The 26,185-nt window shown below is 44.3% G+C and overlaps 2 protein-coding genes and 1 long non-coding RNA gene across 4 annotated transcripts in view; 1 reads left to right on the top strand and 2 right to left on the bottom strand.

Moving 5' to 3' along the window:
• Positions 1-26,185, top strand: part of EXOC1L (exocyst complex component 1 like) — a gene marked incomplete at its 5' end in the record, with an annotated part of 113,497 nt that overhangs the window by 57,141 nt on the left and 30,171 nt on the right. The gene's annotated exons all lie outside the window — the stretch shown is intronic.
• Positions 289-5,580, bottom strand: LOC309377448. The gene is made up of 4 exons (XR_014171582.1): positions 5,271-5,580; positions 3,686-3,745; positions 2,682-2,729; positions 289-610 (listed from the first exon to the last, which is right to left on the bottom strand). It is a non-coding gene; the product is annotated as an uncharacterized lncRNA (long non-coding RNA).
• The window catches only part of LOC309377265 (cyclic nucleotide-binding domain-containing protein 2-like), a gene marked incomplete at its 5' end in the record, with an annotated part of 37,815 nt that continues 18,301 nt past the window's right edge, over positions 6,672-26,185 (bottom strand). The window contains 4 exons of the mRNA XM_081924253.1: positions 6,672-7,052; positions 7,513-7,573; positions 13,535-13,612; positions 15,825-15,889. Of these exons, the coding sequence (XP_081780379.1) occupies positions 6,939-7,052; positions 7,513-7,573; positions 13,535-13,612; positions 15,825-15,889 (318 nt within the window). The 3' untranslated portion in view covers positions 6,672-6,938. The remainder of the gene's footprint in view (positions 7,053-7,512; positions 7,574-13,534; positions 13,613-15,824; positions 15,890-26,185) is intronic.

Below are 26,185 nucleotides of genomic sequence, written 5' to 3' on the forward strand. Positions count from 1 at the left end.
ACTAACTTTACTACAGGTGCCATGGCAGTTAAATCAATATAAAACCAACATTTGTACTGTAAATATACACTTGTGATCCTGCATCAACCAATTGTTGTCTCTAAACTGGTAAAGCTATGGCAAGAGAAGCAAGAATTCCCATGCTAGGCTCTGTTGTCTTTCATAATCAGCAGACCTGTGCCATAGCCAGGCCATTGTACTGGGAATAGAGTATTGGCAAATCCGTTAGTTATAGCTGTGACATTTTGTCTAAATGCTGATTTTTATTACGGTAGATTTCATGTGTGAAATGCTTTGATCATTAATTTAAGCAGAACTGAAATATAATAACAAATTTTCTTACCAATCCAGAAAACTTAGGGCTGCCCACTAAATATGCCAATTAGCCACTAATATTTGTTGAAGGTAGCCTAGCACACCTTTCAAGGTGTTGTTTAACAAGTTGCAACTTGTAGGTGCTCCATAGTTGTTGTATAATGTAGCTCTCCTGGATCATACTCTTTGTGGGGCAGCAGTTCGCCATCTCTAGAGCTATCTGCCTGGATTTAAGAGGTGCTTCCTCAAGAAAAAGTCTTTTGGGAATTAATATGCACTCTGCTCCTTCGCTGATCTGTAAAAGCAGGGAAAGCAATGCAGAATTCAGAGTGAAATTCACACTTCTTCCGCAACCATACAAATAATTGGGCTGCCTTGGGCTCAGGTTCCTGGAAAAGTTACTTCTCTTTGGAACCCACCTTGCAATTTCGTGCCACTCAAGAGATTTGGGTGGTATGCAACTTCAGCTTTTCTTTTCAAAAGGGTTTTGTCTTCCCACTTGCAGAAGACTATATAAGAGTAAGACATTTCACAATGTGTAGTTGTGATACATTGGCTAGGGTTCAAAGTATAGTTACTCAACAGCATGGCTAAAACATATTCCATTAGGAAATGCACACAACTGAGGTTTGGGCTGAAATCTTTGGTTTGTTCTGCTTTATTTGAATGTACTGCACAGCTTTTAAGTGGATAAGGAAAGGCACAACTGTGACACTTAAGATTATGGTCTCGAGACAGTACCCCTTTCTATATTATTCTTCAGGTCATTGCTTGCTCGTCATTAGTTTTCTAAAATTTATGAGACTCTGGGGGAGCAGTTACACGGTGTGCACTGTATAGATTTTATTTTGAAAAATGACAAATGTTTGATCAGTCAAATGTAAAACACAATGGGAATTCTTTATAACCGAGAAGTACAAAACAAAACGATAAGGGATAAGGGACAGCTGGTCATTTTTAGAACAAACACTGCTGCCTGCTACAAAAATAATTTAATTCAGGAAGAAACTGGACTTCTGCTGTGAGCTAACAAGAAATGATGTGACACGGAGCAGACAAAGAAATCTAAGGCATATATTTATGATCGGCTACTGGTTTTGCCAAAAGGCTACTCAGAGAAGGAAGTGAGAAAGTGTAGGTTCAACCGCCCAATATAAATTGCTATAGTTCTGCCCACATCCTTTTCTCACTTGTAGATGGGCAGATGTGCAAGCAGGAGCACTACTCCGATGCTAGTCTTGTTATTCATAACTTAAATGTCAAATGTCCTTGTTTGCATTTCACCATTTGAGTGTTATTATGGACATCTAGAAATGTTCTCTGAAGGCCACTAAACCAAGGCAGGCTGCCTTTCCCCCTTTGAGTATTTCAGAAAAGCTTATTCATCAAGCAATATATAAATATCCAACGCTGTGTTTGCTTCACAAATTCCTACAAGAGCCATGTGTGTCCCTCCCAACTTCTGGTAAAGTGTTGAATAAATAAAATAAAATCAAAGTAGGAAACTGTAGGCTGGGGCCTCAACCCCTCAACATAAATAAAATAAAAATAATAACAATGCCCTGTCAATCAGCAAAGTACACACTGATCCCTGTGCACCTGCCCCATGCAGAGGCATCATAACCTATTAGAAAGATACGCATCATATAGCAGCTGTATGTGATGCAAGTCTGACGATACTTTATCCACACAATTTGTCATAGTGGGAGGGAAGGTGATTTGCCATTATAGGAAGGACAAGAAGATGCTTAATTATTCCCCCACCTCCTGCTTTTTCCTGAAAACATCCCTCCTTCAGCCATGTTTATCCCCACTGGGGTTCCAGAATCAAGTTTACTTTGGAAACACAGTTACAGATAGGTAGCCGTGTTGGTCTGCCATAGTCAAAACAAATTTTTTCCCCCTTCCAGTAGCACCTTAAAGACCAACTAAGTTAGTTCTTGGTTTGAGCTTTCGTGTGCATGCACACTTCTTCAGATACACATGTATGTATGTGTATCTGAAGAAGTGTGCATGCACACGAAAGCTCATACCAAGAACTAACTTAGTTGGTCTTTAAGGTGCTACTGGAAGGGGAAAATTTTTTTTGTTTTGGAAACACAGGTTTGGAAAGCAGCATTTAAAACAGAAAAGGGACATCAGGTGCTGTTTATTTCATTGGTATGTAATTTGTAATTCATGGTGTTCCACTTGTAGGAACTGGATTAAAACTTTTTGCATAGAGAGAGCTCCCCCCCCCCCAGTCTGAGGATAAGACAACTGTTTCCCAGTCCTAATATTAAAAAGGTTTAAAAGCCTAAAGCATATGGGGTTGGGGAGAGACAGGGCAACATGTTTTTCCTGCATTGTTCAAAATAATTCCTTACCAAACTGAGTTGAAGGTCACAGAATTTGTCCATTATTTCAGTCAATCCCTGTAATGGCAAATATACACTTTAAGACTGATGCGTTTATGCTGAAACAATTTACTTTCTTTCACATATCAATCTTTTGGAGTTGTGCCAGCCAAATCCCCCCAGCCAACCCCTACAGAACAGTGGTGGGGAGCCTCTGGCCCATGGGAGAATTAGGCCCACAAGGCCTTGGCTTGGAAGTTGGCCCAACGGGCTGCTTGGGGCAAGCCACACCCACCATTCTCACACCTGAGATCATGTGGTGTCAGATGGTGTCAGATGGGGGAAAGTTCCAAGGAAGAAGCTTCCCTTGCAGCTATAGCTTCAATTCAAGCTGCAACTGCAAATGAAGATTGGCAGTGCACACTCTTAAGTGGACTCCCATTGATTATTTTCTATCCCCAACTTGAATTCAAGCTGGGAACACAAAGGAGCTTCATTCACCTCTGTGGCTGGAGATGCAAAAGAAGAATTGCAGCTTTGCAGACACAGTTTGAGCTTTGAATAATGTCATATGACATCCTGTAACTGGCAGGTGGGCAGTGACCTTCAAGGGGTAGGTTAGGCAAATTCTGGTTCTAGCCAGGCAGGTAGCTCCAATTCCCCACCTCTGCTACACTTCAGAATTCAGGCTCCTGTCAGCCACTAAGAATGACAATTGCTCCATTTTGGTTTTCCATGTTGAGCAGATTAGCATTAAAAGAATGGCCATTCCATGTATTTCAGAAGAATTTGTACCAAGAACTGCATTAAAGTTTGCAACAAACCTTCAACCCAAGATCTGGAGGGCTGTTACCTTCAAAAACAAAAATGCACATTTCACAAAGCCCTCAGGTGACTATCATGGAACTAATTTTCTAAGCACATTTTTTAGTTTGTCCTGTAGCCTTTTTCTTCAGGCTTGGCCAATTGGAGCAATTTTTCAAATACACATGCTGTTTCCATCTCAACAAGGTTTGCGCCACTCAGATACTCACAAAAATATCACTTTGTTCAAGATTCCTAATCTTTAGGAAACGGGGAGCTAATGAAGCTACCTGTTGTGAAAAGAAAAATGTGGTAAATGTCGCAATGGGCTAGCAATTTACTCTTAACTGTGGAAATGTCAAGTTAAGAAAGGTTAACCACCAAGGGCTTTGCTTTGACTGGACCGAGGGAGAAGCAGAAAGGTTAACTAGAGCATAACTGAATACACTAGGGGGAAATTTGCGTTAATTTGTTTTATTTGCTGTAATTAAGAGAGAGGAAATGCCTTTGGGATAAAAGAGAGTAATAAAGCTGTATGAGTTTTCCAGGGAGGAAGATAAATGCAGTTGTAAGTAAGTCAAATTTATAATTTGTGTTCTCTGTGTTAAAAATATTAATTCTGTGCAAAACAAATCCAAATTGAATGCAAGGAAACGTAAATTGTGTGTCCTGTAAAACACAGCTTAGGCATGTTTATATACATGCCTTATTTTGTAGAACTGATTCAGCCTTTTCTGGTCACATGGAGGTTAGGGGGAGAGAACGTGAAAAAATAAAGAAAACCAGCATGCTTATTGTCCAAATGTTTGCGCTGTTAATGGGTGACTAATGTCCAGAACATACAATTAAAATGTCTGGAAATTGCCATGGCTCTAAGGGGCAGCTGTATTTTCAGAGTTCAATCAAGATGCCTGCCCAGCTTAGTGCAAAATACTGCTTCTAGACTGCTGTCAGAATATATTACTATTAGAATATATACACTGGTTCAACCTCAGAAGTCGAATGGAATCCGTTCCAGAAGTCCTTTCGACTTCCAAAACGTTCGGAAACCAAAGCACGGCTTCCGATTGGCTGCAGGAAACTCTGGCAGCCAATCGGAAGCCACAGAAGCCCCATTGGATGTTTGGGTTCCAAAGAATGTTCACAAACTGGAACATTCACTTCCGGGTTTGCGGCGTTTGGCAACCAACACATTCGACTCGCAAGGCGTTCGGGATCCAAGGTACGACTATGTGTGTGTGTGTGTGTGTGTATGTATGCATGTCAAACTTTATTGGCTTTCAGTCTTTTTCTAAGAACAAAGCAAAGTATTGGTGATCAACTTTAAATGAAACAGGTTGTGCCCAAGTTCAGGACATTTAAAGGAGTGTTTTCTCTTATATTATATTATCTTAACTTCTCACATAGGCTGTCTTCAGAGGCCCCACTCCACAATCACTTGTACGTGATTGGTAGGAATGCAGTACAGTGGTGCCTCGGGTTACATACGCTTCAGGTTACATACGCTTCAGGTTACAGACTCCGCTAACCCAGAAATAGTACCTCGGGTTAAGAACTTTGCTTCAGAAGGAGAACAGAAATCATGCGGCGGTGGCACGGCAGGAGGCCCCATTAGCTAAAGTGGTGCTTCAGGTTAAGAACAGTTTCAGGTTAAGAACGGACCTCCAGAACGAATTAAGTTCTTAAGCCGAGGTACCACTGTATAGGGCTTATTTCACAGATGTGGGTCCCAAATAATGGAATTCTATGTCCCCAAAGCACCCATATACATATGCATACAAACTTAAAGGAAATAAAGTGACTTCATTGTCCTACCTGTGGCCTTTGTTTTTCAGATGTATATCTATGTGTCATTCTCAGTAGAGCTGAGATGTCCATAAAGATGCAGCAAATTATAATAAAAGGAATAGCTTTTAAAAACATTTTAGTTTTCAGAATGCTTTAAAATATACGTATTTTTGAAACCATCACCCTACGTATCAGAATACGTAATGCTTATTACATATCCAGGCTCCAGCATCATTGCCACAGATCATGTGACCACCTGGCCTTTCTTTTCCTTCTTTTTTAAAGAAAGAAAACATGGCACTAAATTATTGCTTGCGAATTGCAGTGTGCAGGGTTCAGTTTGATGTTTGCAGAACTTGTCTTAATTATGCTTTAATTAAAAAGACAAAATAAAATCAAGCAGGAAACAGAGTTGGCTCATTCAGGTTGCATTACCGTGCCAATTAGGGCAATGCGTGTAGAACTGGCTTCTTTAATAGGGGACTCTGGCCTCCAAATCATCATTCGCAATGGCTTTTCTCATGTCTGTGTGCATGAATTTGATTAGTTATTATAGTAATTTGTTTGTGGTTTCAGACTAAAATACAGTTTGTAGGAAAAACTCCTGCTTATTTTCAGTCAATACACTAAAATGACCTCAGAGACTGGTGCAACAAACATTTATCTCCTCTGCATCTATCAACCGGTCATTCCCATACTAGAAAATAATTCTGATTTGACAACAAGGTCACATATATATGCCATACATTTAAAAGACATGGCTTCCCTCATAGAAAGTGTGGTTGGTTATAGGTGTTGGGAATCATATATCTGTTAGGGTTAGCTACTGTTCCCATGATTCTTTGGGGGGAAGCCATGTGCTTTAAATGTGCCTTAAATGGATGGTGTCCTTGTTACCTAAGGGGATGCATGACACTGTGATTACAGAAATCCATACGTATTAAAGTCCTAGAAAAAGTTAGTAGAGTCGTACTTCGGAAGTCAAACAGAATCCATTCTGGAAGTACTTTCAACTTCCAAAACTTTCGGAAACCAAGGCAATCAAGGAAGCTCCTTCAGCCAATCAGAACCCGAGGAACCCACGTTGGACATTTGGGTTCCAAAGAACGTTCGCACACTGGAACACTCACTTCCAGGTTTGCGGTGTTCAGGAGCCAAAACGTTTGAGTTGCAAGGCGTTTGACTTCCGAGGTACGACTATAGTATATATTTCTGCATGCTGAAGAAGCTGCCCAAGCTCCATGTTCACAAAATGAGGACTGTCGGCTATCATTGTGAACTTTCTTTGAAGAACAAAAGAGGGGCTTTGGTAGGTGCTAAAGAAGGGACATGCCAGAGAATAAGATAAAAGAGTGTGCCATAATGGTATGTGTTTACTTCTTCATTTCACGCAAACACAAATCTGGCTTCTGTTTTGTGGCACACAATGTAAGAGTGGTCACCAGGTGGTAGAGACCATTCTGACAGGTTGCCACTAGCAAATTAAAAGCAGTAATCTTGCAATTAGCCAGTCAGTTCTGAATCCTTACACTTGTTTTTATTTTATTGTTTTATTGTCATCAATTGCTCGATTTGTTGTTTCCAAATTAATGGAACCTGTTACTCTTTCCATGATGTACTGAAAATGTGCCCAGAGTATAGTAAAAGTTGTCTAATGCAGGATGTGCTTATGTTATGTAAGGAACTTAGTGAAATCTATCTTCTCTTTTGAATTACTTTGGGCGGAATTTGATTAAGAAGATTAGAACAATCACCATCCCAAATGCTAATTGTCTCTGGATCCAGCTTTGCTGCCTCCGTGCAACGACCCTACAAGAATAGAGAAATTGTTGTATTATATTGTATTGCATTAACTATAATATTATTTCCTTAACTTTAACCATTCTTCCCCTTTATTAGCTAAACTACAAACTGTGTATTATCCAAAGTTAAATACGTCAGTGGAAAAGAATGGCACACACGTTTAAATCAGTTTGGAAAAGAGAAAAAAATAGGGTTTGTTTGCATATCCTATGACAATGAACGCAGAACCTGGTATCTAAAGTGTAACACAACCTTTTTGGGTGTGGTTTTGCTACAAGAACAAATACAGCTAACCCCTTGGAATTGTTATCTGGATATCCTAACTTTGTGAAGCCACAAAAAGTGGCTTTTGGCATTACAAAAATGTACATTTCATTTTCAATGTGGCCAATATAAATTCCATGGTGCGGTAACCTCCCACCCAATATGGCATTGCTATTGTGTTAGCTTATTTTAAGATACTTACTGATTTCACAATAACCAGAAAGTAAGAGTTCAGGGTGTCAGCTACAACAGTTGTACCAGCCCTGCATAAAGTGAAATAAATGAAATGGCATCGATTCAATATGTATATGTGATGGGACGATGAGCTGCTTGTGCGTAAAATGCAAGTCCCTCAGAGTTTGATCAGGCTTTCAAAGCTCTGCCTGTGACGGAGCCCCTCCAGCATGGCTGCGTCAATCACTAGTAGAATCCGAAAGTGGCTGCTTTCGGAAACGTTTCCAACATAAAAGCTCCTTAACGGAAACACGTCGTCTGGCCTCTCGGCGTGACAGTTTCCGTCGAGGTGTGGGTGTCCCTATAGGAGGTCCTGAGACCTCCCCACTGGTTTCGCTTGAAGCGTCTCTGAGCCATCCCTCCGACTCACTTTCCCTTGGAGTTCTTGCTCGCCCTCTACTGGTTCCCTCTTCCGCTGCTACTGCTCTCTCACCCTCAGTGAGCCTTTGCGCCTCCGGCGCTTTAGATGTCAGTTCCCTGACATCCACCTCCCCTCCAGGGCCCCCTTCACCCCCTCCCGTCTCCTCTCCTACTGGCGGTGAGGAGGTAAAACCCTTGAAAGAACCTCCCTCATCTTCCGACGTCGCGAACACTTCCTTCCACTTGTAGCTGTTCCTACTCTCTAGGTACTCTTCGTCATCAGAGTCCACTCCCTCTTCCAACTCCGACTCCGCGAACCCTTCCATTTCCTCTTCCTCATCGGTGGTGCCGAAATACTCCCTCCTAAACCTTGCTATCGGCTGAGGTTTCCTCGGGAACCTTTGATGGAACGTTTCTGTTAAAACCTCGTCATTGACTTCCTGCGCACTTACCCAGGTGTTTTCTGACTCCGGTTCCCCTTCCCACGCCACTAAATACTCCACCTGATTTCCCTTCCACCTGGAATCGAGGATTTCCGCTACATGGTTGCGGCGTTCCCTCTCTTCCAAGGCTGGTCCCCTGACGTGCTCCCCTTCACCTCCTCCCCTGTATGGTGACAGTAACGACCTGTGGAACACTGGGTGCAATTTCATGTGATTGGGTAATCGGAGTTTGAAAGCTACCGGGTTGACCTGCTGAATCACCTCAAAGGGTCCCAATCTTCTGGGCCTCAGTTTCTTACAACCCCCTTTGAACGGCAACCCTTGGGTTGACAACCACACTTGATCCCCCACCCTTATGGTTTCACCTTCCCTTCTGTTCTTGTCTGCCTGCTTCTTATATTGTGCCTTAGCCCTTTCTAAGTTGAGCTGGAGCTGCTGATGGATGGCTTCCATCTCTTCTACAAAATGTTCAGCCGCTGGGACGCTCCATCTCTCCCCTCCTTCCCCTGGAAATGCCCTGGGGTGACACCCGTAATTAGCCAAAAAGGGACTCATCCCTGTGGACACATTCTCCGCATTATTGTAGGCAAATTCTGCCAACGCCAACTTTTCGACCCAATCGTTCTCTCTGTCATTGACATAACACCTAAGATATTGTTGAAGAATGCCATTTGCCCTTTCCGCCTGCCCGTTGGTTTCAGGGTGCCGGGCAGTTGAAAAATTGACTTCCACGTGTAACAAGCTCATGAGCTTCCTCCAGAACCTGGAAGTAAATTGTTTGCCTCGATCTGAGATCACCCTCGAGGGAGCCCCGTGCAACCTAAAGATATGTTCCACAAACAACTTCGCCGTTTCTTCCGCTGTGACTGCATGTGAGCATGCTACAAAGTGGCACATCTTAGTTAACAGGTCTACTACTACCATGATGGCTGTTTTCCCCTTGGACCTTGGCAGATCCGTCATAAAATCTATTGATATCGCTTCCCAAGGCCGTTCTGGTGTGGGTAAAGGTTCTAATAACCCTGCCGGCGCCCTTCTTTCCCCTTTGGCTCGCTGACATTGGTCACACCCTCTTACATACTCCCTTACATCTTCCCTCACCTTAGGCCACCAAAATTCCCTGGTAACCAACCACATGGTCTTGTGTTGCCCAAAATGTCCCGCCGTGGGGCTATCATGCAACTGCTTGAGTACTCTCCCCCTCAATTCACCTTCGGGTATATACAGTGCCCCTTTGTAATACAATGCCCCATTTCTTTCCTCAAAACCTCCGGGGCTCTCGCCCTCCCCCCTGAGACCTCTGAGCTTATCCTGGGCATATTCATCATTTTCCGTTTCCTCCACCAGTTCTCGTTGCCCCACCATCGCCGCCCCACACACCCAGCGGTCCTCCGGGATGACATGTCTCTCTTCGATCACCCCCTCCCCTTCCCAATATTCTGGTTTGCGTGAGAGCGCGTCCGCCCTGACGTTTTCTGGGCCTGGCACATAACAAATCTCAAAGTTAAATTTGGAGAATTCCTTTGCCCATCTCACTTGTCGTTGGTTGAGCACTCGAGCTGTTCTCCAATACTCTAAATTTTTGTGGTCGGTGCACACTTGCACCTTGTGTTGTGCCCCAATTAATAAATGTCTCCACCTCCGGAATGCTTCGTGAATGGCAAGTAGTTCCCTGTCATACACCGTGTAATTCCTCTCGGACTTATTCAGCTTCCGCGAGAAGAAGGCACACGGTCTCCACTCCGACGCACTCCTCCCCGGTTGAAGAAGGACCGCCCCTACCGCCCGGTCGGATGCATCTGTTTCCACTCTCATGGGTTTTCGTAAATCCACATGCAGAAGTTGTTCTTCCGAGGCGAAAGCCCTTTTCAGTTCTTCAAAGGCTCGATCCGCCTCTGCCGTCCAAACAAATTTCTTCTTGCTGCTGAGACAGTCGGTGATGGGCGCCGTCAAGTGGGCAAAGTTCTTGATGAACTTCCGATAAAAGTTCCCAAATCCCAAGAATCTTTGCACGTCCTTCTTGGTCTTCGGTGTCTTCCATTCCAGTACCGCTTGGACCTTACCTGGATCTATGGCCAATCCCTTGTCTGACAAGCGGTACCCCAGGAATTCCACCTCCTTGGTATGAAACTGGCACTTCTCCAGTTTCACCCACAGCTGGTTGGCTTGCAACCTGCCCAACACTTCTCGAACGTCCCTCACATGCTGTTCCTCATTTTCCGAATACACCAACACGTCGTCTAAAAAGGCCACACAATTCTTGTAGAGCAAAGGTCCCAGAACGTGGTTTATAAAAGCTTGAAAACACGCGGAGCCCCCTTGTAGACCGAAGGGCATAACGAGGTATTCAAAGGCTCCCAACGGGGTAAACATGGTGGTCTTCCATTCATCTCCCTTCCTTATGCGTATCAGATTGTACGCCCCCCGCAGGTCCAGTTTTGTAAAAATCTTTCCCTTCCTTACTCTGGTCAAAATGTCATCAATTCGGGGCATAGGGAAAGCCAGGGGCTCCGACACTGCATTGAGGGCCCTGAAGTCACACACCAGTCTCGGTTTGTCTGTGTTCTTTTTGTCCACAAAAAACACTGGGCTGCCCCCCACCGCTCGGGACTCTCTGATGAAACCTCGCTTCAAGTTTTTGTCAATGAACTCCCTCAGCTCCTGCATCTCCCTGTCTGACATGGCGTACAGCTTGCCTACTGGGAGTTGGGCCCCTGGGAGTAGGTTGATTTGACAGTCAAAGGGTCTATGCGGTGGCAGTTTGTCTGCTTCCCTTTCGCTGAATACGTTGCTCAGATCTGCGTATTGCGGGGGCACCTTCCCTTTGTCCATCACTTCCATCCCCGCTAGGGTGACTCTGTCTCCTCCCGAAACCTTCCCCTCCTTGCAGTGTTCTAGGCAATGCGCTGACCCAAAGGAGACCACCCTCTGATGCCAGCCCACTAGCGGATCGTGTAGCGCCAGCCAGCTCATCCCCAAAATGATGGGCGCTCCTCCCAGGATGGCCACATTAAACGCTATCTGTTCGGTGTGCCTTGCCACTCTCATTATCATCGGGACAGTCTGTTGGCCAACTTCTCCCCCCAACAGCTCTCTGCCGTCAATCGTAGTCACCTGCAAGGGGTTACTTAAAGGGATAGTCTGTATCTGGTGCTCAGCTGCAAACTCCTTACTCATGAAATTACAGGAGCTGCCTGAATCCAAAAGCGCCTTGACCTTTAGTGGGTGTCCGTTTGGCAGTTCTAGTAACACCTCTATCACTAAAGCGGGTCTGGGGGGTTCTGGCATGGGCACTTTCATTGCTCTTTGGCCTGGCTGCTGTGCCCCAACGGTGGCAGCCAGGCGTTGGCTTTTACTTGCTCCTTGCCTTCCTCTTCCTTTCCCCCAACAGCTCCTGCCATCCCTTGCCATTCCTTTCTTTGTGGGCAAACTCTGGCAAAGTGCCCTGGCTGTTGGCAGAGATAACATCTCTTGGCGCTCTTTCCCTCCTTTTTCCGCCCTTCACTGGGATTTGAAACTGCGCGCGCCCGCGCTGTTCCAACTTCCATCGGCTCTGCCGGCGGGAAAGGTGGCTCTGGAATGTCTGGAATGCGGAACTCCCTCCAACGGTCTCCTTTCCCTTCCCGCTTTTCCATAGCCCTCGCCTCCTGGCGCGCTCCTATGGCCAGCGCAGATTTGGTTAACTGGTCCATAGACTCCGCCCTGGGGCCCCGGGAAAGCTCATCTTTGACGGTTGAAGAAAGCCCCTCTTCGAAAAGCATTTGGATGGGCTCCGCCGATAGGTCCCACCCCAATTTGTGAATCAACATGGTAAATTCAGTCCAGTACTCACGGACAGATCTGCTTCCTTGCTGGCAAGCCATTAACTGCCTTCGCACCACCCCCTGCTCAATATCGCTGGAAAACATCAGGTCCATGGCACGAAAAAACTTCCTCGTGTCCTTTAAGATCTCATTATTCGCTGCCATCAGGGGTCTAACCCAATCTTTCGCCCCGGATTCGAGATGGCCAATCACATACGCCACTCGCGATTCCTCATCGGGGAAGTCATCAAACTGCAAGTTTAGAGCGTATTGCATCTCTGTTCTAAAGGCATGATAGTTCCTGGGATCCCCCCCGAATTTCTGCACCAATCCTGGCACCTTTCTGGCGAGCGGGGTGGTTTTCTCCTTTCCCTTTTCTGCATCCTGAGCCCTCCTCTCCTCAAGCCTCGCCGTTTGCAGCGCCAACTGGATCTCCAACGCCCTGTACCTTTCTTCCAGGCTTGGACCTCCTCCAGCTGCTCCTGCTTCCCCGGTTCCGGCTGGATTGCTCATGATGCTTCTCCCTGCACAAGCTGGCTTTCGGAGACTTTCGGATTGCTGTGATGGGACGATGAGCTGCTTGTGCGTAAAATGCAAGTCCCTCAGAGTTTGATCAGGCTTTCAAAGCTCTGCCTGTGACGGAGCCCCTCCAGCATGGCTGCGTCAATCACTAGTAGAATCCGAAAGTGGCTGCTTTCGGAAACGTTTCCAACATAAAAGCTCCTTAACGGAAACACGTCGTCTGGCCTCTCGGCGTGACAGTTTCCGTCGAGGTGTGGGTGTCCCTATAGGAGGTCCTGAGACCTCCCCACTGGTTTCGCTTGAAGCGTCTCTGAGCCATCCCTCCGACTCACTTTCCCTTGGAGTTCTTGCTCGCCCTCTACTGGTTCCCTCTTCCGCTGCTACTGCTCTCTCACCCTCAGTGAGCCTTTGCGCCTCCGGCGCTTTAGATGTCAGTTCCCTGACAGTATACATTTCGGATGCCCATGATTCAGATTAAAGTCCGCCTCAGATACATACAAGTCTGATTTAAATGGACTCTTAACTTGAGAGACTTTTGTGCTTGCTTCTTATTTTTGGTTTTATGCTATATTCAGTCTGAACTCGAGCCCAAATAGATGATAAAGAAGATACGATTGTGCTCTTAATGAGCAGATAAGCTTATAAAATGTAACTCCTGTAGAACCACTTATATATTTTAACTTGATGAAACTTCTAAGATCACTCACACACAAATCTAATAACTCATGGAAAGAGGACATCTTAGACACAGGAAAATGGATGGGCCCAGTTACAGAAAAATCTACAGACAACTGTAGCAAATTTGCTATTCGTTATATTTTTTTTTGTAGAGGCAGATTTTTTTTAAATTATTATTGACTACCTGTAAAATTTCCATAGACAGCAATGGACAAGGTGGTCTATTTTTCCTGGTGGCCATGTAGAAAACAGTGGGAGGTTTCTGCAGAGGAAAAAGGCAGAACGTATCTTAGAACTGTTAATGAAGTATCTGTTCTATAGCTGAAATACACAAAATAAAACTACTTGATAGTAGCAAACGGTGGCCTTTCTGGCTGGGAAAATGACTGTTGTGGAGGAGACCACACACTTTGCTAAGGAGTTGGTTTGTAACTTGGGTGTGTTTCTAGACCAGCACTGCTGTTGAATTCTCGGGCAATAGCTGTGGCCTGAAGTGCCTTTAAACAGCTTAGGCTTAACTCAATGCTGGATAGAGAGCAGACTATTGTTATTCGGTAGGCTGTCTCCGAGGTTTAAACTGCACTGGCATCTCTGTTAAAGATGTAAGTTGATATAACAAATAAATAAACAACAGTAGGGAAATGATACAAATACAGTATAGAATTTTGTAGCAGCGTTAAGGGAAATAACAGTGTTTTTACGCTGTCAGGCCGACAAAAACAGGAACATTGAAAGGTGAATGAACTCAGTTAATTCTGGTTACATTTTAGCCTTATAGCCCAATTTTAACCACATCTACTTGGAAATAAGTTTCAGTGAGCTCACTAATGCTTATGCTCTTGAAAAGTCTGTCTAGGATAGACAGCCTTTAGTTTGTCATCCTGTGCTTGTGGCAGAACTTACCTTTCTAATATTCATGGGGAGGGAGAGGGGGGAATAATTTATTTTTGCTGATCTAAAGTGCTCTTTGTCTTACGTGTAGTCCTCAGGCCCTCCTGATAGGAATCACGCAGCTTCATTGCTCTGCATTTGTGTTTAAATAACTGTGGAGCAGAAAAATTATCTAAATACAGTGGTACCTTGGTTCTTGAACAGCTTAGCTGTCGAACAAATCGGCTCCCGAACACCGCAAACCCAGAAGTAAGTGTTCTGGTTTGCAAACACTTTTCGAAAGCCGAACATCCAATGCGGCTTCCGCTTGGAAGCACCTTGTTTTTTGAACGGTTTCGGAAGTCAAACGGACTCCTGGAATGGATTACGTTCAAGAACCAAGCTACCACTGTACCTAATTTTCCTCTTTTTCTTTTTTCAATGAAAAATTAGGAATCTCAAATTATTATTTACAGTCAACTTCATGAAAGATTTGCATACTAGCTGATCACTCATTTCTATCTTCTATTGAACACACATTCTCTGTTATTTCACATCTTGGCTCCTAAACTGTGTCTTTCCCCTTTCTGTCCAAATAGTATTTTATTTGAATGTGCCCAGCACCATCTACTGGGCAATATCATCATAAAAACACATTGCTAGGATAACTGAAAACACTAGTGTGTCCTATAAAATCAGAAACATGAGATAAAATAAGATGACAGCATATACTGAAAATGAGAAAAAACAGATTAAGGTTTCAAACTGTGTTTTAATGAGCTTTGCAAAGTTTTAAAACCTGTTTTGCGTTTACAGTTTGCAAACAAGTTGTTCCAATGAAAGTATCGTTCCCTTATGATTCCTGCCTCCCAATACAGGCACCTTAAAAGGTAAAGGTAAAGGTAAAGGGACCCCTGACCATTAGGTCCAGTCGTGGCCGACTCTGGGGTTGCGGCGCTCATCTCGCTTTACTGGCCGAGGGAGCCAGTGTACAACTTCCTGGTCATGTGGCCATCATGACTAAGCCACTTCTGGTGAACCAGAGCAGCGCACGGAAACGCCGTTTACCTTCCCGCCAGAGCGGTACCTATTTATCTACTTGCACTTTGACATGCTTTCAAACTGCTAGGTTGGCAGGAGCAGGGACCGAACAACGGGAGCTCGCCCTGTCGCGGGGATTTGAACCGCCGACCTTCTGATCAGCAAGCCCTAGGCTCTGTGGTTTAACCCACAGCGCCACCTGTGTCCCAGGCACCTTAAGTAGAAATAAAAAGTAATCTAAGAGTTGAATTATTTCACTTTACATCTGTTAATGTTGCTTGACTGCTGTTAAGATTTAAGAATATTTGACAAGCTGTACACCTTAACAGGCATACATTAATTATGGACCTTAAGTCTTGAAGCAAAAATAACCCAGCTATATATGAAATATTAAACATCTCAGAAGAACATAGTTCAATGTGAAGAGAGTTGCTGTTTTTCTCCTTCACTTTCAGGCAGCAGTCATCTAACCAACTACCAAACATGGGCTATACATGTTATTAATCACAGGGTTACAGTCATAATCTAAAGCACTGGTTTTTTTGAAGTAAAAAGTAAGTTACCTTAAAAAGAGACAAGTTGTGCGGTGTTGCTCACATCGTAAGTTGGCAAGAATACATTTAAAATCCTGTTAAATGAAAAACAAAAATTATATTTAAGGAAGTAACCTAAATTGTGTCATATATCTGCACCAAATTTTATATATTATATATATATATAATATAGTCAAGTTTATATATACATATATATATATATATATATGTATATATATATATGTATATATATGTATATATAAACTTGACTAGTAGAAAAACTTCGAGGGGTGCCAGTTATCTGAAGCTTGTTACATAGCTGCCCAAGGCAGGACCTACTTGGTGGTGGTGCCCTAATAGGAAACTCTTCCTCCTCTGAAATAGAATTGGCACCAGGTTTTCAGCAGCAGCTAAAAAGACATGCTTGTTTACTCAGGCATTTGTTGGGGTTTAATGCTGTTTGCTCATTATTTTACTGGCGGTCAATATTGTGAATAACATTTTCTTTCTTGCGTTTCGTCTTATATGTATTTCAGTGGTACATCGGGTTACATACGCTTCAGGTTACATACACTTCAGGTTACAGACTCCGCTAACCCAGAAATAGTACCTCAGGTTAAGAACTTTGCTTCAGGATGAGAACAGAAATCGTGCTCCAACGGCGTGGCGGCAGCATGAGGCCCCATTAGCTAAAGTGGTGCCTCAGGTTAGGAACAGTTTCAGGTTAAGAACGGACCTCCGGAATGAATTAAGTACTTAACCCGAAGTACCACTGTACTTTAAAGTTATCTAATGCATCCACTGTGAGACTGTTGTTACAACGAAGGACAGGCAACAAAAAAATTAAATCAGTGTGATAAAATAATTTACCATGGCTTTGTTTCCGTATTTTGATAACAATGAACTTGGTTGTGTCAGGGTGATGTTGTTTTGTTTTGTTTGTTAACATCTTTTGTTGTTAGGCAATTTGGGCCTCCATAGTAACAGGGTAAAGATATAACATGTCTCAATCTGTTCAACGTGGATCCCACAGATTGTACACCACTTCCCTTCCACCTCCCCTGTGCATAAAATCCCTTTTATGCATTATCTATGGAGTAGCACTGTACAGTGGTACCTCGAGTTACAAACGCCTCAGGTTATAAATGCTTCAGGTTACAAACTCCGCTAACCTGGAAGAGTTACCCCGAGTTGAGAACTTTGCCCCAGGATGAGAACGGAAATTGTGTGCCCGCGGCGCAGCTGCAGCAAGAGGCGCCATTAGCAAAAGCTTAACAATGGACCTCTGGAACAAATTAAGTTCGTAACTAGAGGTACCACTGTATCTGCAGCAGGTTAAATGCAAATGATGGTTAACATATGGTTTTTCCAGTAGTGATGTATGGAAGTGAGAGCTGGACCATAAAGAAGGCTGATCGCCGAAGAAGTGATGCTTTTGAATTATGGTGCTGGAGGAAACGCTTGAGAGTCCCATGGACTGCAAGAAGATCAAACCTATCTATTCTTAAGGAAATCAACCCTGAGTGCTCACTGGAAGGACAGATCGTGAAGCTGAGGCTCCAATACTTTGGCCACCTCATGAGAAGAGAAGACTCCCTGGAAAAGACCCTGATGTTGGGAAAGATGGAGGGCACAAGGAGAAGGGGACGACAGAGGACGAGATGGTTGGACAGTGTCATAGAAGCTATCAGCATGAGTCTGACCAAACTGCGGGAAGCAGTGGAAGACAGGAGTGCCTGGCGTGCTCTGGTCCAGGGGGTCACGAAGAGTCGGACATGACTGAACGACTAAACAACAAAAATGGTTAACATTAAATCAAAATTTGAATCCAGGGTTTCTTAGCATCAGGCATGCCAAGTCGTATGGGGCTGAGTAAGCTCAGCACCCTGCCAGAGTTTTCCTCTGGGGGTCCAGCCCTATGAATATTTGTTTCACCTTGCGCATGCCCCCAATGCTTGCATGTTCCTTTCCTCCATGTGGTTTGGCACCAACCAGCTAAGCAGAAGCAGGCAGTCGCAGTGGCGTAGTGTGGGTTATCAGCACCCGGGGCAACGCAAGTAATTTGCGCCCCCTAACCCACGGATTTGCGCCCCCTAACCCACGGATTTCCCTAACCCCCAGATGTTGCGCCCGGTGCGGCCGGCCCCCCCTGCACCCCCCACGCTACGCCACTGGGCAGTCGGGAGAGCCAGGGAGATGGCGCCTTCCTGCAGCAGGGACAGCGTCCCCCTTGGGGGCCAACCCCCAAAATACTGTGCTTGCAGCCAGAGTGCTGCTGAGTGCACCTGGTTAGCGGCAGCTGGCAAAGGAGATGCAGGCACTTGGCAGCAGCTGGAGGAAGGAGGGAGAAAGGCAGGCAGAGCGAGCGCCCTGAACATGCTGCCACTGCCGCCACAAAACACCTGCACTTGCTGCGCTTGTCTGGGTGCATGCCATCCTGACCCCGGGCTCAGAAGGAGCTTAGCATTAGCCATGGAGCATATGCAACATTGTGGGACACAGGTGGCACTGTGGGTTAAACCACAGAGCCTAGGGCTTGCCAGTTGGAAGCTCGGCGGTTCAAATCCCCACGACGGGGTGAGCTCTCGTTGCTCAGGCCCTGCTCCTGCCAACCTAGCAGTTCAAAAGCACATCCAAGTGCAAGTAGATAAATAGGTACCGCTCCGGCGGGAAGGTAAACGGTGTTTCCGTGCGCTGCTCTGGTTCTCCAGAAGCGGCTTAGTCATGCTGGCCACATGACCCGGAAGCTGTACGCCGGCTCCCTCGGCCAATAAAGCGAGATGAGTGCCACAACCCGAGTCGGCCACGACTGGACCTAATGGTCAGGGGTCCCTTTACCTTTACCTTTATATGCAACATTACATCATGGTAATATGGGAAAGGGAAGGGGGGTTTTGCATGGCAGAAAGGTGCAAGGAGAACATTGTGGATCACTCTCAATCCTTTAATAACGATTAAGATATTAGGAAACTAGTTACTGATTATGGACCAGACCAAAAAGGGCAAAGATGCAAAGGAGCAGCTCTGATTTGATGGCAAAAGTGAAGGCAGCATTTCTCCTTGTTAACCTCAGCCACTGAGCCAGGTGATAGGCCTTTGCTTGAGCAAGGCAGAATCTTCACTTTCTAAAATGTGCCATAACTTCTATCAGCAAAAACCCCATAAATAATTAAAGTTAATGCCTGGAAGATGGCACCAGCTACCAATGTGATGACTCAACCTCTTGTACCTTCATTCACTACAGATTCAGCTACAAAAGCTAGGAGTTATTAAAAATGCATGAAGAAATTCTATGAGTATTAATATTCCCCTTCTTTAAATGTTCATTTTGACTTAAGCAGCGTTGGAAGGGGTGATCTTTTTCCAGAAGTCTTTTTCACCTTCCTGACCTGATAACTCTTGTTTCCTCTGAGAAACAAACACTTAACACACATTAGAGGAGCCTCTCACTTTCTAGGGCATGGAATTGCTGAATATTGCTCTCTCGCCTTTTTGTTTCTGCTACACACATTCCCCGCCCCCGCATACTCCTATCAGAGTAAATTTCTGTCAAATGCAGTTCTAATTCCTCCAGCCATTATCAGAAGATTCAATATACAGTGGTACCTCGGGTTAAGTACTTAATTCGTTCCGGAGGTCTGTACTTAACTTGAAACTGTTCTTAACCTGAAGACCACTTTAGCTAATGGGGCCTCCTGCTGCTGCCGCGCCGCCGGAGCCCAATTTCTGTTCTCATCATGAAGCAAAGTTCTTAACCCGAAGCACTATTTCTGGGTTAGTGGAGTCTGTAACCTGAAACGTATGTAACCTGAAGCGTATATAACCCGAGGTACCACGTAATGCTAAAAAATAAATAAATTGGTTTTTAAAGAAATGTAAGACTGCCCCATAAACAAACATATACCTGAGGTCTCTGGGGTCAGGGGCAGCTGGTCTTTATTCGCTCCTCAAATCCTATCTACTCAGCCCACCTGGAATTCAAATCAATCAGCTGGTGGAAAAACCTGGCAATCCCCAGTGGCCAGCCTGGGAATTGCCCAATCTGCTCCCTGGGGGGGGGGGAGTTCTCTGCAACAGGCCACAACAGCTGCTCACCCCCTGACCAGCTAACCAGCCATTCCCATACTATGGGTGCCAATGAGAATGTCATTAGTTGGATCAACATCTTATCTTGCATAGCCATGCATAGCACCTGTTGTGCCTTCTAACCCTAGTTACTATGCCAATGGGACTCAGGTAGTGCTGTGGGTTAAACCACAGAGCCTAGGGCTTGCCGATCAGAAGGTCGGCGGTTCGAATCCCAGTGATGGTGTGAGCTCCCGTTGCTCGATCCCTGCTCCTGCCAACCTAGCAGTTTGAAAGCACGCCAAAAAGTGCAAGTATATAAATAGGTACCACTCTGGCGGGAAGGTAAACGGCGTTTCCGTGCACTGCTCTGGTTCGCCAGAAGCAGCTTAGTCATGCTGGCCACATGACCCGGAAGCTGTACGCCGGCTCCCTCGGGCAGTAAAGCGAGGTGAGCTCCACAGTCCCAGAGTCATCCGCGACTGGACCTAATGGTCAGGGGTCCCTTTACCTTTACTATGCCAATTTAAGCATTAAAGTTTGGGACAGATACCGTACGCCGGGTCTGAGTTCTTCATCCTCCAGTGAGAGTCAGGACAGGTGCTAAGATTCCAGAACCCCTGCCCACCACACTCAAGCCATGCTGCTTGGGCCTCATGCGGTCTTCCTGTCCGCCACCACTGTGGATCTGACAGGGCCTTGCTCAGTGGTCCTGCCACTCCCTGTATGCTCAAAATGGTGGCCGGAGTGGTGTGTTCCGAGCCATCATATTTTGGCAGCTTGCGCCACCGCGCCTTGCCAAGATAACAGCTAGATCCCTAAGCATGCACGCCTTTGAAGAAGAGGACATGAGTGTGGGGAAAACCCCAAGGCTCCCCAATGAAGAACTGAGTCTTAGTCAGGTAGAGTTAACAATGAAGATTAAAGTTTATTTCAAACACATATATTCGAAACGCTGTCACTCTATTCCCTCTCAGTCTTGTCCCTGTCTCTCACTCACTCTGACTCCTCTATCTCCCCTCCCAAAAGAACCAACCGAACTCACTGTCAAAACCTCTTAAAATCAGATAGGCTCCGCCTCTGGGCTTTCTCATTGGTCAACCTATTAACCCTTTCTCTCCCCTAATATAAACGTAACCCCCCAAAATGGGCAAACGCCACAATGAGAAATATATATATTTCAAAGCTTTTGGCATAACGTCTCACAATCGACAGCTGACAAAGAACACAGAAGACAAAAGTTGGGGAAGCAGGAGGCTGAGGTACAAGGACAATGAGAAACTGGCACGTTTGGGGTGGGACATAGCAGATAAATGTAAAAAAGGGAAGGACAAAATACAGACAAGCACAAGAGAGCACTCAAGAGGGGGCTGTTACTGAGGGAGCAATTAACACATAAAAAAGATGAGAGGAAACGGCGAAGTCGGTGAGTGGGGTGAGAATTTCACAGACATGCCCCCCCCCCCCCACTTCAAGCATTGCAGGCAAAACTGTAGACAGAGGAAGAGGCTGGAAGAAAGAGGCCGCATCAAATATGAAAAAATTATCTGCTTTGAGAGAAGGCAGGAAACAAACCGACACTCTATAAGAGATGGAGAGCAGACAATTTCCTTTTGGCAGGTACTTCCTTCCTTTGGCACCAAGAGGATCACAACCCCACTTTGCAGGCATCCCAGTGCCCAACAGAGAAACAAATCTGACAGGGCGCAGTTTTCAAAGTCATGGCTTTTCTGGCCTTATCCTGACATTTATTTTCTCAGAAAACTTAACTTGAATACAGTGGTACCTCGGGTTACAGAGGCTTCAGGTTACAGACTCCGCTAACCCAGAAATAGTACCTCAGGTTAAGAACTTTGCTTCAGGATGAGAACAGAAATCGTACGGCGGCGGCAGCGGGAGGCTTCATTATCTAAATTGGTACCTCAGGTTAAGAACAGTTTCAGGTTAAGAACGGACCTCCAGAACAAATTAAGTTCTTAACCCGAGGTACCACTGTAGTGGCTATCCAAGCCCCAAATGTTACCTTATCTGTTTCCACAGCTCATGCAACAGGGGGGGTTCCTGAGCAAACGCACTGTGTGAATGGTGTAGATGCAGGCAGCTCAGCATGACACAAATGTTCCCAGAAGTTTTTGTTCCATTTAATTTTTGCTCCCAGAGATCAATCCTATCTCTCTATCCATTTGAGTTCAATGAGGCGTACTCCCTGGAAAGTAGGTGCAGGATTGCAGCCTTAGGCTTACTAGCATAGTGTTTCTTCACCGCTACCATTCGCACACAGCACTTCTGCATGGAAATCATTAACAGGAATATATGAACAATATGTGCTAATGGACCCTAAATGTACCCGCGTGCAAGAGAGAAACCACCAGCTTTCGTTTCCAGTACATTTAAGTGCATGTTGGATCCAAACCAGAATGGGATTAGAGACTGAAGGGAAGAAAATCCAACTCTTTGTTTTCCCTGAAAGCTCATTTTCATCTCTTGGAAGTATCTTTCCTCAGTAACAATCATAAAATTATATTGCCGATTCACAATTTGTAACTTGTAGTTAACCACAGGAAGATGTTTATCAGCTTGCAAAGTAATTTTTAGAATGCGGAACACAATTTAATACAAATTCGGCTTAAGTGTTGTATAACTCTCATTTAATTATATTAAACTCGCACGGCTTCCATTCCTGGTGGTTTATGCTGAATGTGTTGACAACTCAAATCAGAACATGAACTGATATTTTCACAAAGGAAAGTGATATAGGAATAAAGCATCAAAAGTCAAGTAAGACATTGTGTATGTAAACTAATATATTGTCACATTTAAATCCCATTATAGAAAACAATGTAAAACTATTCCTGGACTGTACCACTTCAGACCTGCAAGTGTGAGATCTCTAGTTTTAGTGCTCCTCTCATATTTTACACACAAAACTCTTAATGTCGGAGAAGTTAAGTTACATGTCTTTATAACATCTGTTTTTCCATGTGCAAGCAACTTTTAAAAGAAGAAAACAAAACAAAAGGACTGCATTTAATTGTGATTTACCCAGTCTATAGTTTCCAGTGGCAAAGCCCTAAATCAGTTTTATGACACAATGAACTGCCTGTCCCACTTTCACTGAATCAAGCTACCGTAATTTTTCACTGCGCAGCGATCCCTCTTGCTGTTCTGGCTTCTGAGATTCAGAATATTTTTTTTCTTGTTTTCCTCCTCCAAAAACTAGGTGCGTCTTATAGAGCGAAAAATACGGTATTTGGAATCCAGCTGCCATTAGGGCTAATGTGTCAAATCAACGATATGCTAAAGGTCTTTTTGTGGGTATGCAAAGTTTGGAGGAGGTAGGGTCACCATGAGCATTTTGCAGTCACATCTTCTAAACATCAAAATTCAAGAGAGGGAGGTTTTTTAGTAGCGTAAGAGAAAGAGCTGGAAAAGGCCAGTATTGTTATTCAACCTGATTGGGGTTTCAGAATAACGAGAAAGAAGCAAAACTAATTCATTTATTCTATTAATCATGTTTCTGTGATTCCGTACGTCCTCCATTTGAGCTCAGCTGGCTTTCCTGGTTCTTTCCAGCTGCTCATTTTATCTCCTGAATAACCCTGCAAGGTAATTAAACTGAGAGGTGGCCCAGTGTAACCTACTGAGAGCCGCATGAATTCAAGGAGCACTATGCTGGATGATTTAATCCGATTCATAGTGAGAAGACATGATAAATCCAGCTTTTACCATTTATCTTTTAAATACAGCAGGCTTTCCAAGTCCACAGGACAGGGATTTTATGAGATGAATCATAAAACATTAGTAAACAATTTTAGTTAAGTGTCTCTAAACAACTCTCCATCCAAATGTTTTGAAGAATAAACTTCCGGGATCCATCAAGCTCTGATTAATAGACCTCTATAAAACATACATCAACTTAACGTCAATCCAGTCTAATTATCAGATAGCTCTTCCTCATCTTAGCAGTCAGCATGGCACAACATGAACTACTTACGCAAGACTTACTTCGAAGCAGGACTGGTCAGAGCTCAGCCCCAGAATCTGTTTCAAAGCAAGGTCTCAGCCAGGGTTTTGAACATGTGAAACAGAGTAGTATTATTATTTTGTACCACAGAAAAGCCAAAGCCAGCTCTCAGACAGCTGTGACTATGGAACAGGGTTTCCAGGCATGTAAATACAGTTTCCAAGCAGACTTCTGTCCCATGCCTTTTTAGAAATAAAACACTACACAGGAATGATATTTTCAAGCCAAGTGTTAAGGTGCTTTATCATTAAGATAGCGATTTGAAGACTGGGCCTGCCCCACACCTACAAAGTATCCCTGCTTTTCAAAGATAGTTCTTTATGTTACAGTTCTTTATGTTACAGCAATAATATAATACAAAGCAATATTAAATTGTTAATAGACAATCCACTAATTTGTGGGAGAGGCTCAAGTGCAGAATGCAACTTTAAAGGTAAAGGTACCCCTGTACGTTAGGTCCCGTCGTGGACAACTCTGGGGTTGCAGCGCTCATCTCACTCTATAGGTCGAGGGAGCCAGCGTTTGTCTACAGACAGCTTCCGGGTCATGTGGCCAGCATGACCAAGCCGCTTCTGGCGAACCAGAGCAGCGCATGGAAACGCCATTTACCTTCCCGCCGGAGCAGTACCTATTTATCTACTTGCACTGATGTGCTTTCAAACTGCTAGGTGGGCTGGAGCTGGGACCGAGCAACGGGAGCTCACCCCATTGTGGGGATATGAACCACCGACCTTCTGATCAGCAAGCCCTAATGCAACTTTAAGGTAAAGGGACCCCTGACCATTAGGCCCAGTCATGACCGACTCAGGGGTTGCAACGCTCATCTCGCTTTATTGGCCGAGGGAGCCAGTGTTTGTCCGCAGACAGCTTCCGGGTCATGTGGCCAGCATGACAAAGCTTCAGCGCACATAAACACCTTCCCACCGGAGCGATCCCTATTTATCTACTTGCACTTTGACATGCTTTCTAACTGCTAGGTTGGCAGGAAATGCAACTTTAGGTGGATGCAATTAAAACAATTAAAGTGCTTTGTTACCCTAGTGCAACAAACCCACTTCAAAAATCCCCCAGACTTTTTCCAATTAGGAAAGTGATGGGGAAAGTGCTGGAATGAACAAATGATTAACGGGAACACCCTGCAAGCAAATTATGTTGGATGCAAGATGACTGCTCATTGTTGTAAGCAAATCAGAACAAATGCTCAACAAAGACCAGAGATAGTCTCCCTGTTCGCGTAAGCTTTGTGGAAGCGAGTTAAGATGAATACCAAATTAATAGGTCATCTGGAGGAGCCCGGTGGTGTTCTTGTGTGGAATAGAAATAAATTCCTGAAATTCAGACATTGAGGGGGTTGTAAAATGCCAAAGGGTTGTTCTGTCTAAATGATAAATATGTTTCTGTTTTTAAAAGTGTTCCCTCTAGGTCAGGCTTAGGCTGTAATTTTGATGAACAGAGTAGCTCTAATCTACACCTAAGTGCCAGGATAGTAAATCATCTTGGGTAATACAGTCAACTTCCTTTAGAAAGCCCATGAATTTTGTTTCTGTGCTGTTCATTTGCACTACTTGCAGTTGTGAAGTGAAAACATTTATAGAGGCCTCCTCCTTCCCCTCAGCCCCAGGAGTTTAGAAGGCTTTTAAAGTACCTTTTTATTTCTTTATTCCATTATTCAATTCCCCTAAGTAGGCATATTCCTATAGAGTTTAAGCTTCAGTCTCTTGCAATATAAAACAAGAGGAATGAAGGCACTGCTGAGTCTAAAATATTAATAATACATAAAGGTTAGTGGAGCTAAACGTTCCTATAGGTGACTGGCAAACACTCTCCCTTTCTCGGAAGAAGATAACCTGCTAAAATCTAATTATTTGAGGGAGATATATTTCATAATGCAATAAATAAAGAACATATAGTGCACACAAGCCTTCATCTACTGTTGCTGCCGGACCGTCTCAATTTGTTTCTAAGTGGTGATTAGAAGCGAATACCACACAAGTTCCACTAAAATTGAAGGATGGATGTGTAACATGCTTGGAGGATTCTACCAACGAACACAAAATTCCAGTAGCATTCTTCTATGCCATTCCTCTGCTACAGACTTTGCATCAGACCTCTTACACCTTCTTTGCTAAAATGAGAATTTCTGTTTTAACACTTGCATTGCTACCATCATGAACTATATCACTCATGAAGTTCATTTAATAAAATACGTTTTACCCTTCTCTCATTTTTAAAAACAAAAAAGGACTCTTAATAGACTTTTTTTTTTACAGATGCATGACAGTTTCAAAGTTAAAATACTAAT

The sequence above is a fragment of the Podarcis melisellensis genome (assembly GCF_964234715.1).
Source record: "Podarcis melisellensis genome assembly, chromosome: 9".
Lineage (NCBI taxonomy): Eukaryota > Metazoa > Chordata > Lepidosauria > Squamata > Lacertidae > Podarcis > Podarcis melisellensis.